We start from the raw sequence: 13,864 nt of genomic DNA, 5'->3' as shown, positions 1-13,864 counted from the left end.
GTTTCAGCCAAGACTGTTTTTTTTTTTTTTTTTTTTTTTTTCTAAGGGTTTCTGCACTGAACAGTCACAGGATCAGGCTCTGCCCGATTATCCACTTTGGTGTTTCAGGTCTGAGAATAATTTAGAAATGGTTCATCCCAAAAGCAGAGAAAATATTGAGTGCGTTTTAAATTTTAGAATATTTCTTTAACTGAAAACAACTTTTTTGATGCAAATTTTGTACACCAGCTTGTTTCTCTGTTGTCTTCTTTTCTTCTAGCCTTAGGCCAGAAGGTTAAACTATTTTAGTTTACACGCCTACCTCCCCCCAGAGCTGATGTCGGGCCATGCTGATGTTGGGGGAGTGTGTAAGTTTGACGCTAGGTAATACATCACACACTCCAGGGGGTCTCCCTGGTATGCTCCTCAATAATGAAGTTCATTCGTTAACTTCTCCCTCAAAGGCCAAGTTCCCCTGCTGCCCTTTTCAACAGCCATTGCAACTCTTACCACAGTCACCCTACTAAGAGAAAAAAGACACATCATCATGCTTTTCCCCTTGACAGGCTCAGTGGTTGCCTTTGCAGAGCATGAAGAATAAGCAGGTCCATTACCAATCCCTCATGCCTGGTTATAGCCATAATTATCACAGGGAAAATGACCTGCTCTGTTTGGTTTGCAGTAGAGGGGCTGCGCCTTCCTAATCACCTCCTCCTTCCCTCCTATCGTCCTCATGCCATGGAGATGGAGCTGGTTTTGGGGGAGTCTTGCCAGTTCATTAGAATTCACAGGGTTCCACCTCCCTGCCTAGCCAAGCTAAGCCTCTCACACAGGCTGCCATGCCTGCGATAATCTCCTCTCCTCGTTCCCTTTCGCTCCTTCTCGCTCTATCCTCCTATCCCTTTCCTTTCTGTCCCCAAGGGCAGCCTCACACAAAAGAGATGCAGTGCAATTCATTGTTAAATCTGATTTCTATTGATCTATTGAAAAATTGTCCTGTGAGGTATATGATAGCGCCGCAGCGGTGCTGATGAGCTCCTTTTACCACTTCCTTTTCATCTGATAAACCAAACACATACATTCATTCATTATTCCAGTCACTTCAACAACAGCCTTTATTCAATAACTTGGTAAATGTGTAAACCAAATCAAATTTGTAAACCAATTGAACATCCAGTTCCAGTGGGCACATTACAAACACTTTTGTTGCTGTTAAAGTGCCCAGAAACTGGAAGAAATGCCCGGACTTTTCACTTAATTTAAATCTTGCCGGGAAATAACAGTAACAGCTAAACTGCCACTAAACAAAATAGTGACTAAAAAGCAGTTGAGTACATTTGAAGTACATGCTTATTGTTCACAGCATCTTTTCACCACCTCACTCATACCTTTAACTGATTGTTTAGAGCAGGCAAGCAGGTCTGCATTAAACCATGTGAAGCTTGGTTAGTCTGTGGTCAACACATTGGCTTTTGCTTCATTGGTAACACAGGACTTGTAATTTATTTTTTCTTTGACAAAAACACGATGATTGGCTTGATTTGGAAATACCAGAAGCTTGTTTTTTTTTTTTTTTTTTTTTTTTTACGTTTGTTCAAAAAATATTTAAATTTCGCTCTATAAATAACCGAGGCAGTAAAACAAAAGGCTATAGCCTTGTCAACCATTCACTATAAGTGCTGTGTTGTTGATTCTGATTACATGACAGTTGACAGGTGTACACTTCACCTATGTAGGAAAGATATCCTTTCATATCCCTTCCTTTTGACCCTATTATTCTATAAATATTGTGTTTGTGTGTATGTGCATTTAGTGACAGATAGAGAGAGAGAGACTTGTGCTGATCTGGCCCTGTGGCTGCTGTGCATATAAAGGATGAAGGGCAGCATGAATAGTCATTCATCTCGAGCCATCTGATCTGAGTGTAACTATAAAAATTGTAAAAAGCACAACGCTTACCTACAGCTGCTACCTCGCTAGATGAGCCACAGTGCGCTGCTCCATGGAAAATCCATTAGTCGTAATGAGTTAACAGCATTTCCTGTAGCCATGCGTGCCATAAAATACTGGCACAGCAGTGGCATGTTTTTAAACTCTCACTGCTCTTATTTAACTTGTCTTTAAATGCAACCCTCCGCAGTCCTCTGGACATAACCCAATAGTGTCCTCTATTTTCACTGAAATAGATATTTCCTTTGTTGTCTGTGTGATTTATTGAAGTCTTCCCACAAGTGGGAGCCCCCAGGAAATTGCCTGGAATGGCCCTAAATTGGTTTATGATTGCGTGGTGTGGGCCGGTGCTGTTATGGTTCTAATAGTATGCCCTCCACTCCTTGGCATCTATATTAAATTGATCTGTATTGTTTTCATGGAGTGCCTGTTGGAGCTTGTTAATTCTACCGCTGCTTCAGGCTGCCGGTGCTGTTCCAAACACCCAAGTGGCTCTGTGGAGGACTATAAGCTTCAGCTCTCTAAAATACCACACAACAAGACCGGGACACAAAATGTGGAGGTCTGAAAGTGTTTATGTTGCAGGGGTCAGAGACTACAGAGAGCACCGTGCAGACTGCAGGTCCGTGGTCTTTGTGGCCAGTCCAGAGTTGTAAGAGTTAATGTGGATCAGCTGCATGGTGAGCCTGTGCATGGAATGGCTACTGACAGACTGCTAATGAGGCCATTATCAGGTCTCGTCGTCTTCTCTCCTCCGGGGGCACCAGTGGATGTTCTGTACCACATATCAATTGAATTTCATTCCACAGGGCTTGTTTACAGTAAATACATTTGCTTGAATTAGTTCACGAGAATTGTGAGACACATGACTTAGCCAGTCTTAATGCAGAAATGTTGTGTTTTGTGCCCGCCTCAGCTCAGTGTCTTTAATGTGTTGACAGAAATGCTGTGAGACTTCAATATCACAAGCTGTTTTGTACTCAGGGGTATAAAGAAATTATCGATGAAAATTATTCTTTTGATAGCTTCACATCGCTGCATTAATACTCATAGACAGTTGACCATCATTCCCTTTTTGGCTTAATCAATGCCCCAAAGAACAAGTATCAGTAGCGTATTGGCATGCTGTCACTGGTAATGCGGAGCAGTCAAGAAAGAGTGTGATCAAGAGCTAATGAAGCGGCTTTGCTGGAAACATTTGTCCTCAGGGAGACTTGGGCTTTTTAGAGTGATTATATACAGTTGGAGGCACTATATTTGTTGCAGAGTTGAAAGGACAAAGCAACAGCAGCAACTCTTACCAGAGACAGATTCTCTGTTACTCTGGATTATCCACAGAGCTTGTTGTCTAGGGTTTTTTATAGGGACTATTTCAGAGTAGTCAGAGTAGTGTGAACTTAATTCAACCTTAGAGTTGTCTAAAAAGCTTTGTAGTAAATAACTATATTTAATGTATCATAGAAATATTGAATGTTTTTTGTATTTGTGACCCAGGTCGAATTTAATTGGACTTTTTACCGTTTTTTTTCTGTGTTATTATTGAAAATAGCCACAGAGTTATGTTATAATCCTCCTAACCCGCAGAAAAATCTCTCCGAAGCTATTCTCCACATACACACTGTGGATGAATACTGTAGAAAACATGCGCCCCTTCCAACTCTCTCCTGATGCTCAGATTGTAATATGGATGTTATCCTCCTCTCAGATGTTCTTGTATAACCAGCTAACGCAATCCTGTTTTATTTTTTTCCTTTAACCGTACCTCAGTGTTGAGCCACGGTGTGTCGATCTATGCTTGGTTCTAGAAAGACTGACGCAGCCGCCACTTTCTGCGAGACAACCACAGATAGTGGCAGTTGAACATATTCCTGCGTGGGCCCTGGCCCTGACTCATCTTTTGAACTTTGAAGATCTTGTGGTGAGACGGCAACATCGAAACAAGACGACTGCGCTTTCTCTTGCATCACATTGTTTGGAATAGTTTACAATGGCCTGTCAGCATGTAGTTTGTATCCCAGGCACGCTCCATTTGATTCTATCAGCCTCTGAATGATATTTTGTTCATTAGACGGTGTGCGATAAGAGACCACTGTTGACACAACCTGAGTTAATGTGTTTAGTGACTCTAATGGATCATAGAAGTCCTAATGAAACATTGTCATGGGAAGATTTATGTTGCAAGCTGCTGAGTCCTCATTTTAATTTTTGTATGTGGTTAGAAGTAATTTTAGAAGTAAAATAGAGTAAAGTAGAAGAAGTAATTTTATTCAGAGGATAGAAGACATCAAATAAATATAGATATTAAAAGTATAAAAAAGGAATAAATCAGTAATCGTAATACCTGTTACAACGTCTTTGTTAATATGAAATGTCTACCCCGTGGAAGAGTCTGAATTCTATGGCAAAGATACAGTGCTGAAGTATTTTATTGATATTTAAAATCAGACAACTGTAGAGAAATGAGCCTCCAATATCCAAATTTTAAATATCGATGGTGTAAAAAAAACATTTTCTGTACTTTCACTTTTATATTTGAAACATTGCAGTGTCTGAAACCGAAGCTGTGTGATGTTTGTCTTGAGACAAGATGATATGAGCACCGGCTTATTCATGGAAATGCCAAATGGTTATTGGCCAAGGCTGGATTGCACTAAAACCAGAATATTGTATCAGAGAGAGGCAGCTGGTTAGGAGTCAGAACAGATTATCATATGAGAGAGGATGAGTGAGGAAAGGGGGAGGAGAGAGGAAAAGAGAGAGTTAGAGACTGGAATGGAAAGCAGGGGGCGAGAGTGAGGGGCACAGGAGGAAGAGAGGGAGAAGTGATAGGAAGAAACTCATCGCCTGGTCGCTGTGGGGTGGAGGGGATCATCCAAACACTTCCGTCACTATCTCCCCTTCTTCACCTGTCAAAAGGAGTGTGTGAGAGCCGTCGGAGAGTGTGTGTGTGAGAGAGAGAGAGGGGCATGCAGGTCCTCTGAGAGGTCAGAGGAAGATGCTGAGGCTCCACTCATCTTCTCTCTGCGTAGAGCCCACCGCTGCTCACAGACATCTGGCCTCACACTGATCACTCATATCTACAGACAGGGAGGAGGAGAAGAGTGGAGTGCTTCTATCTTTGAGCCACAGAAACATTACTCGTCCTCACTTGTCCATTTTCTCAGCTTTTCTATTTTTTCTGCCACCTTTTTGTTGTTTCCTCTTTTTCTCCTTCACTCCTCTCTGATCACCCCCGTCTAGCCTGTTTGTTTTTTTTGTTTTTTTTTTATACTTGACATTGCACCGTTTTTAAAGGCAGAAAACCAAGAGAGCATAAGGTGCAGAGCAAGATCATAAAAAAAAAAGAAAAGAAAAAATATATATTTCTGCTAGTTCTGACTTCATCCTTGCACTAAAAAGATAAGGCACAGAAGATAGTTAGACTGTGCTGTGTCTAGCAAGCCGGTATACAAAGCTCTGACTGCAATCAGTGGGAAGAGGGCCAGCTTCCCTGCCTGAGCTCTCAGCGCCCCTACTGGCTGCATGCTGTGCCAATCAAAGGCTAGTGGGTGGGGAGCAGTCAGACATGAACACTGATGTCACAGTCACATGGATTCTGGTGTGGTCATGCTCGGAGGCTGAGAGACAGAGCTGTGCTGGCCAGCTGCTGCTGAGACAGCAGTGGAGGGCTTTGCGCTGGTGATAGTTCTTCTCTTATGGACTCGAAGCTTAATGATGTATTTTGTGATTTCAGCTATGAAAGGTAAGAGCAAATGCATGCTGATCCTGCACCCAGAGTAACAAGTAGGGAAGTACGGCTACGCTATTCATAGCCTGCCAACTCTTTGCATTTCATTTGCAAGGCATGCGTGTGACAGAGAGAGAGCGAGAAAGAGAGAGAGAGAGAAAGGAGGGAGGGAGAAATACAGCGTGCTTCTGATTGTGTCCAAGTCAATTATGCTTTTCTCATGTTTCTTTCGTGCATGGACAGAATTTTTTTTTTTTTTTTCAACTCAGAAACTTAACTAGAAATCTTTATCTTAAAAAAAAAAAAATCTGTAAAGGTTTATTGCTTTGATTTTTATTACTTACAGTGTGTTTTCTCACTGCTACGGTTGTGTGGGATACTGTGCAAACCACAGCCGGTGTAATCTTTACACGGGTACGTCTCTGACAAGAACAGGTCCGGAGCTTCAGAGCAGAAGTTTTTTTTGGCATAGATGTGAGGTAGCATGCAGGGGGAATGGGGGTCCTGTCGCTTTTCCTTTCTGTCCCGTTCTTAATCCTGTTGTTCCAGTCCAGAGGACGTGTCTGTGCCGCAGGAAGATGTGTGTGGCAGTGTTGAACGTGGGTCGCAGACGGGCGACAAGGCACTGGCGCGACTGGTAGACTGTGATTCTTTGAGTTGATACCGGTGCATGTGTGTGTGTGTGTGTGTGTGTGTGTGTGTGTGTGTGTGTGTGTGTGTGTGTGTGTGTGTGTGTGTGTGTGTGTGTGTGTGTGTGTGTGTGTGTGTGTGTGTGTGTATGAGTGTGTTGTGTTCCACTGACCTATTTTTTGGTTCTTCGGGTTTACATGTGTGGCCATGAGACCAGGACTGGGTCCTCCCAGTCGTTGTGATGTTGATCTAGTATGCTTAATCCCAGCTCTTCCACCCTCCTCCATCATACAGGCGTGCTACATGTGCACACGCACATATCCGTGCAGACAGATACTGAAAGTGCAGTCAGACATACAGTAGAGCACGCACTTCTCTAATGCATGCTTGCACACAAACATGCACATAATTACGGTTTTCACACTTATGAATGCACTCTCATACTACCACATGGAGAGAAATGTGAACAACCAAACATATGTGCTTAAATGCACTCATGACAAAAATTAATAGGCTACAATGAGCACGATGGGGCACAGGCAGCTGTCACTCTGTGTTAACTGAAAAATATCACTACTGATAATTTGATTTGATAAGTGCTGCATTTCTTTCTTCCCACCTTTCTAAAAATAAATGTACATCTTTGTATGATATTGTTTTTGCTGTTAAAACAAAAAAAGCAGTGGAGGGTTATACATACTGTTACAAGTAAATAGAAGTAATGTGGAAAAATATTCTATTACCAAAATAATATTTTAGTACAATGTTAGTAATATTGATAGTAACCCTAAAAACTTATCTTAATTTCATTTTATATGTTTAGATATTACTTTGCCTTTTAAATGTCATGAGTTTATGTGAAACTGGCAATTCTGACCACAGCGTTAGTTAATTTCTTTCTTTTCTTTTTCATTGTCGACAGCGTGTGAGAATTCATTTATGAATTGAAACTCACAGTCATTAGTGATAAGCCTGACATGTTTGAAATTGAGAAGGAGCAGTGTCTTATTTTCAGTGGGACACATGAAAAAAGACCTTTGACCTAATGTCCTTTTATATGCATTTTATAGTGAAGGGCTTTGTGAAATCAAACAATTGTGAAGAAAATAAACGGCTCGTGCAGTGCAGCATTTCTGTGACTTTTAAAAGTGTGGCGTATGCGAAAAATGTTAGCGTGTTTGTTTCACTTCCTTGTGTTAGTGTAGAAGAACTATTTTATTTTTCATGAATAAATGTAATTTAGACACATGAATAGAGATGATCCATGATTACATTTTTCTGTGTATATCATCAGCAAAAAACAACATTAGTTAATTCGTAGTTTCTTCCGGTCCATTTGCCAGTCTTTCTGTCTTCCTTTAGCTCTGTCTTTCCCCATATTGGTGCTTTCAGTCTGACAGGGGTTGCTGGTGTCATGACAGCATACTGTGGCAATGTCAGATATTAAATTAAAATGTGAACAGGATATATTATTGGAAACTAATGTAAATGGCGGTAGTCATTTCTCACTGAAAATATTCAGTTAAATGAATGAGTAGTCCAATGACCTGCTGCCTGGGCACAGACTTGTTTTATCGTTATGTTGATATTGATGCAGGATCATACTGCATGTGCATTTTGGGGTGTTTTTTTTTTTAAACTGTTTTTCTTCCTCTGCACTTCAAAATAATGCTAATACACAGTATTAAAACAAACATCTCTATGTGTCTCTATGGCTTTGTCTCTGCCTTGCACCCCCCCCCACCTTTACCCACCTCTCCCTCTCAATTCAGCCTCTCTACCACACCACTGCCTCTCAAGTACCTAATTACCTGTAATGGAAACATCCCTCTCATTACCCAATGCAAATTAGCCGGCCTACTCAGCACAATTAAGATGAAAATTCCAATTACATAATTAAAGAAAGTTGTTTGATGTGTGGATAGAAAAGGTAAAAAGTGCATCTCATCCAGAGTACATATAATTAACCCACGACAAAGAGCATTATTGTGGAAAGCTATACGTAGCAACAATGTTTCCAAATTGTTAAAAGCCAGGCCCAGGAAGCCACTGCAGTCCATACAGTCAGCACATAAATATGTGATTTAGCACGAGTGTGTACTAGACTGTGAAAAATGTTCTGGGGCCCCAGAGAAAGTAAAGCCAAATATCTTGTGATAGGCGCTTTAAGGCTATGTTAACAAGGCTGTAAATATTTGCTGTAGATTTGGTACTCTTTGTCTCTTTCTATCAGTGGCCGATTGAAGTGCTCACTACCCAGTGCTGCAGGCTCTCACACATTAAAGCAGAGGTTAACAAGATTGGCTATTATCCAGTTAGGGACTGAGGACATGAAGAGCCAAAGGAAAAAATTGTCACAGATTAAGGTGAAGGCAAATATAGCCACCTGCAAGGATTTAAAATAAAAGACCCAATTACAAAGAAGGAATATTTTAAGAAGAGATATTCTTTAATTTTTCTGATGTAAAAAAAAACATATATTTTACTCTGCTGTTAATTATTTTGGTTTTAATATGAATGTAATTCTAAAACTAATTTTAATTATACATGATTCCGTTCGGTAGTACCATAAAATTATATATATTTGCATTTATTAAAAATTGTTTCGATTTATTTTCACTGTCTTTAAGAGAGTATTTACATGTTAGAGGGAAATTGAAAACATGCACACAACATCTGAGCACATGAAAGACCAGGAAAACAAGAGTGACACTAACAGACGGAGGCTGTGTGCTTTAGCCCTCTCTCTTGCTTCCTAGCTGGCTGAGGAAGTGGAATGATGTCCCCACAGGTTATTAAAGCGTGTGAGGTGTGCCAGTCTGTGCCGTGCACACTGAGACAAACATTCCTGGCTGCCTGACTGTGTGTAGAGGGACTGGGTAATGAGATATTGACTGCCCATTGAGAGCATGGATTTTTGATTTGGCTCCATAGAAGTTGGGAAGAGAGGGGGGTGCACTCGGGAGAAGAGAGGAGCCAAATGATGGACACCAATTTCTGAATGTTATATTATTTTATGTTTTAATTTCCTGATATTTACGTGTGTTCATGATGTTACTAATTTTAATTGATAATTCTAGTATCGCTTGTGGAAATGATTATTAATCGCTATTGTCCACTCTGCACTTAATTATATAAATCACATGAAGGGTGATCATAATATTCAACCATGTGTGCTGGCTACCACAAGAACATCATCACAGTATAAATATGACATGGGAATTTGTAATCTGTGCATTGCATGTAAAACGGATCATCATTTTACAGAAGTATACTCAGTTCCTCAGTTTCAGTATTTAAGTGATGATTACTGTGGGATTTGACTTGCCCACATCGTCTAAAACTGTCCTTGCAGAAACCAAATTAATAAAATAATTACAGTGTTTTTGTCGTCACATCTGAGTATAGTTCTTATACTGTACAAACATTAACCTGCGACACCATCCAAACCATTGCCGGGGTGCCAGACAGCTCTGTCAATCATCTTGTCTTGTCAGTCACACCTTGTGGTTTTGACAGATTAGACCAATCACAGGCAAGGTTAAATGACTCTCCCGTCCTGTGTCCAATCAAACAGCAGGACACAACAAACAGCAGGTCCTCAAGGTAACAATCGTGCTACGAGAGGATTTTTTTTTTTTTTTTTTTTTTTTTTTTTCCACTCTGAAACATTCACACCAAGTTCAGTCAGGGTTCTCAGTTTTGCTCTCCAGTCAGGTAAAACACCTAGCTGGGCTTAGTCAAATGCCTCTAACTTAAGGGTAATTTACTACTTTACTTTCACTCAGTATTTCAGGAGTCACTTATAGATCCTTTGAAGTGTCTCCCTGTCATGCAGCATTTAGCTGCTGATAGAATACTTCCTCTGTCAGCACTCGTTAGATAATCATATACCACAGTCCATGGAGTTAAAGAACATTTTTACTTTCATTTTTTTCCTCTGTAATTTTTTTCCAGTTTCCTCTGTAGAATATGTACAGAGAATAGAAATGGGAAATTTTAGCTGCCCCTGTTCACATAGAGCCTTTGCTTCACATTCTAATGGTTTATTATTGATGGTTGAAAAACGGACATGTATCCTCCCAGTGTAGATCAGCTTTATTCTGTACAGTATACCAATAAAATGAGTGTGTGAATACATAATTTACTAGGGGGAAAAAAATAATTTCTTCAGCCCTTCAGCTCTGCCCTCATATGCTTTGCCACTTGTGGTTTAGAAGTTAGCTGTGTTTTAAGAGAGTGAAGGTTGAAGTTTTATTCCCCTGCACTTTCATTCAGAGCGTGTTTCGTACCATTGGCTTTTTTCCTCTGTGAGCCTCTGGAGGGCTGTCCATTGGCTTTTTGAAGTTGCATCAAAGAGGAAATGGGGGAGAAAAAGCATTATTGATTTTGCGTTTTGTCTGACTCAAACACTGAGGACAGAAAAACACATAAGGAGTAAGGTGTTGGCAGTGGGGCAGCTCCGTCTCTTGTGTGTGAGCCAGAGGGAGATGGGGGAGAAACCGAAAGAGGTAGAAGGTGAGGAGGAACACCAGACAACACTAATGCATCTCTCCCTTGAGTCGTATGCACAGTCCTTTCACTTCCATCATTTCTCCTCTTCTTTCTGTTCCTAATGGGAGAGTAAATAAAGACCGTTACTGTACATCTAGAGACAAACCTCTGTCTCTCCCTACCATGTCGGATAGCTTTTCGTCCTCCTCCATCAGGCCGGTGACTCCCGAGGTCTGACAGCGCTCTACAGTTGACCTGCTTTTCCATGAAACACCAAGCTGCTCTCTTCTCGGTTGTAATCAGATCTCCCTGCTAGGCAAGCATGCTGGCAGCAGGCAAGAAGAGGAGTATTGTTTGTGTGGTTTATCACCTTCATCCTCCTCCTGCGTCAGCCCAGCAGAGGTGAGACAAGAAAGGACTGCTTTTCTGGTGTTAATGTGACTGAGGGTGACTAAAAAGGAGCTCTCAGTGATAGCTGCTGATATGAGCTTGTCACTAGTATAGCTTACTTAGCACTTGTGCTTTAGACATGTGTGGTTGAGCCATGAATTTGTTGAAGCAGATCTTCCGGGTTGCACATATTGAAGTCTGTGTTTTTGCAATTAGAAATACGACTCTAAATAATAAAGGCATTGCTAGAATGGCAGCAAAAAGTACGCTGTAGAGTCAGGGAATGAAGAAGGGTCAGAGGTCACAGCATACTGAGACGCACGCCCCTCTTCTCCATGGAGAGCTACTGCAGCATCTAGGGACCCTGGCGGGAAAGAAAGGATGAAAAATGAGGGGCGCACGGAATTTTGATGAGATGAGGGAACAGGCAGAGCTATAACAAAGGTCGTCACAACATGTGCTCCGCCACTTGATTACAAAAGGGAGAGAAGTGTGTGAGGCGTTTGATTACATGTCCCAGCAGAGGCCATTAGGGGTTCTACTAGTAGGATGGCATCATTTACACTCATCTGATCTGGCGTTTGCGCTGATGAACAAACAAAGAATGTGAATCCTCCTCAACACTAGGGGGTGCTCGTCAAGAGAGACAAATGATAATAATATCTGTACTGCAGACTTTTGAAGTTGTGACTAACTTCTCTGTCATTGCCGGCACTGGTTACACGTGACGTTGCCACTGGGCAGAATGTTACAGAGCATGTCTGAATCTCAAATTAAAGTGAAAATTAACTCTCAAGGTTTGGAATGTAGGGTTGCTCCACACACCAACTAAGCTGCATGAAAGGAATTTATCATAAATAACAAAGAAAAACAGCCTTGCCAGAACAATCTGCTTAAGATTGATTTTTATGCACATGCATACATTTGAAATAAAAGAAATGCTGCTTCAGTGCTAATTACAAAGATGAAAGGAGGAAGAATGTGCAAGGCAATGAACTTTGTTTAAAGGCACAGCACATGGCTTATTCAGGGACATGGTGTGCTAATGAAACCCTACTCCATTTATAAACTAATAAAGTGTGTTTTGAAATTGAAACTATATTTACACAGCTGATGTACGGAACAAAAAAGACACACTCAAGTTAGCATGTGTCGCTCTCACCATCCAGCCAGTCAGGCAGCAGAGCCAACTACACAATGTCTGTCCTAGACAATGAATGTGTGCATGTTTCCCAGCGGGAGCAAAGGGGTTAACTGGCTGTGGAGAGATCCTTGACCTATCTGAGATGAGATCCCCCAACCCCTTCAGCAATGTGGAATATCTGATTGCTGATTATGAGTTTATTCCCCATCGTGCTGAGCCTTTTGCATGTCAGGATCCATCCCTCCCCAGCAGAACTGATTAAGGAGCTAGAGATGATGCTACAGCTCTCAGCAATTGCTGAAAGTCTCTCAGAGAGCCTGGTAATCTGGAGTGCAGCTGGCAATCACCCACCACTGACTCTTTTGGAGGCTTTTTGGGTTGTTTTGTTATTTTCAAGTGTGGTTTTTTTTTGGCATATTGTTGTCTTTGTTCCCCTGGGTTTCTTGTTTCTGGATGAGAGCTTTCCTAGTGCTGAGCACAGGTCCTTGTCAACCTGGCTGCTCAGCTCAGCCTGGTCCAGCCTCAACAACAGCAGAGTCAGCAAAGACCCTCGCTCAAAGTCTTAAGATTTGCTTATGATCGCCCTCTTACAGAAGCCTAATTTGGGCAAAAAAGGGATCCTCATCCCTGATGTAAAAAAAAAAAAAAAAAAGACTCTCTCTTTGCTCATTTTTAGAGCTCCCAGAATCCATTACAAGGGACACAGGCATCAGATAAATTGAAGTAAATAGCTCCTCAAAAATCAATCCTCATGTAAACTTTTAAGGGTTTATGTGCAGTTCAGTGGATTTCTATCACAGCAAAACAAAGAGTTTTCTAGCAAAAAGACTGCATGACTGCTTTATTTGCTCGCAGGGATCTGTCACTTAGTTACAAATCAGCAGCTGTCGTCTCTAAGTTTTGTTTTTGACAGTAGTTGGAAGGGAGAGAAAGACGGTCCTGTTCCTACTGTGCTAATGGCTGTTTTAATGCCTTTAATGTGCAACTTGGGGCAACAGAGGAGGAATCTGCCCAAACAGAGCATTCTCAATTACTATAAAATCTGTACAACCCACCGCTAATGACGTCCCACTGTCAAATGGATCACCCACAGTTTTACTGCTTGTTGCTGAAATGTTTAAATATTTTGTCACCCATTGAATATGCAATCGATACATTGCATACTGTGCTCGCTAAGACAAGATATTATCAGCAAAATTATCTAGTTATGTACAGACTCAAAGAAAAATAAATGAGGTAAGGACATTGTTTTTTATTTCTTGTGTGTTTGTTAATCAAGGCTAATTTAGAGTAAAACTAATGGAGGTCCAAATGTTACGCCATCGTTCCCAGTAAACAGCTGGCTGGAGTTCTGCTTTCTTGTGTAAATGCTGTGGTGAAAGACACCAAACACGCTCCATCTGACAGTGTGAAGTATCTGAGATGGGAAGAAAGATGTATGTTCGTTAGGGAGAGTATTTTGTGTGTGAGGAAATCTTTATTATTCTGTTATGAAATTAAATAATTTTGATTCCAAGTGTGTTACAAATTTCCATGCTACATCACATCTT

The 13,864-nt window shown here is 41.1% G+C and overlaps 1 protein-coding gene across 2 annotated transcripts in view; it reads left to right on the top strand.

The window, feature by feature from the left end:
- roraa (RAR-related orphan receptor A, paralog a) overlaps positions 1-13,864 on the top strand; it is a 172,380-nt gene that overhangs the window by 125,566 nt on the left and 32,950 nt on the right. The window contains exon 1 of one of the 2 annotated variants that reach the window (XM_069708659.1): positions 5,463-5,671. The exons of the other annotated variant lie outside the window; for it this stretch is intronic. Within the exon in view, the coding sequence (XP_069564760.1) occupies positions 5,641-5,671 (31 nt within the window). The 5' untranslated portion in view covers positions 5,463-5,640. Of the gene's footprint in view, positions 1-5,462; positions 5,672-13,864 lie in introns of those variants that run through there. 2 annotated transcript variants of the gene reach the window in all.

The sequence above is a fragment of the Brachyistius frenatus genome, unplaced genomic scaffold (assembly GCF_029030835.1).
Source record: "Brachyistius frenatus isolate BFR_SWC_R1_liver_20210118 unplaced genomic scaffold, ASM2903083v1 Contig_77, whole genome shotgun sequence".
Classification (NCBI taxonomy): domain Eukaryota; kingdom Metazoa; phylum Chordata; class Actinopteri; family Embiotocidae; genus Brachyistius; species Brachyistius frenatus.
The sequence above is the reverse complement of the archived record's forward strand: the minus strand, read 5'-3'. Positions and strand labels throughout refer to the sequence as shown.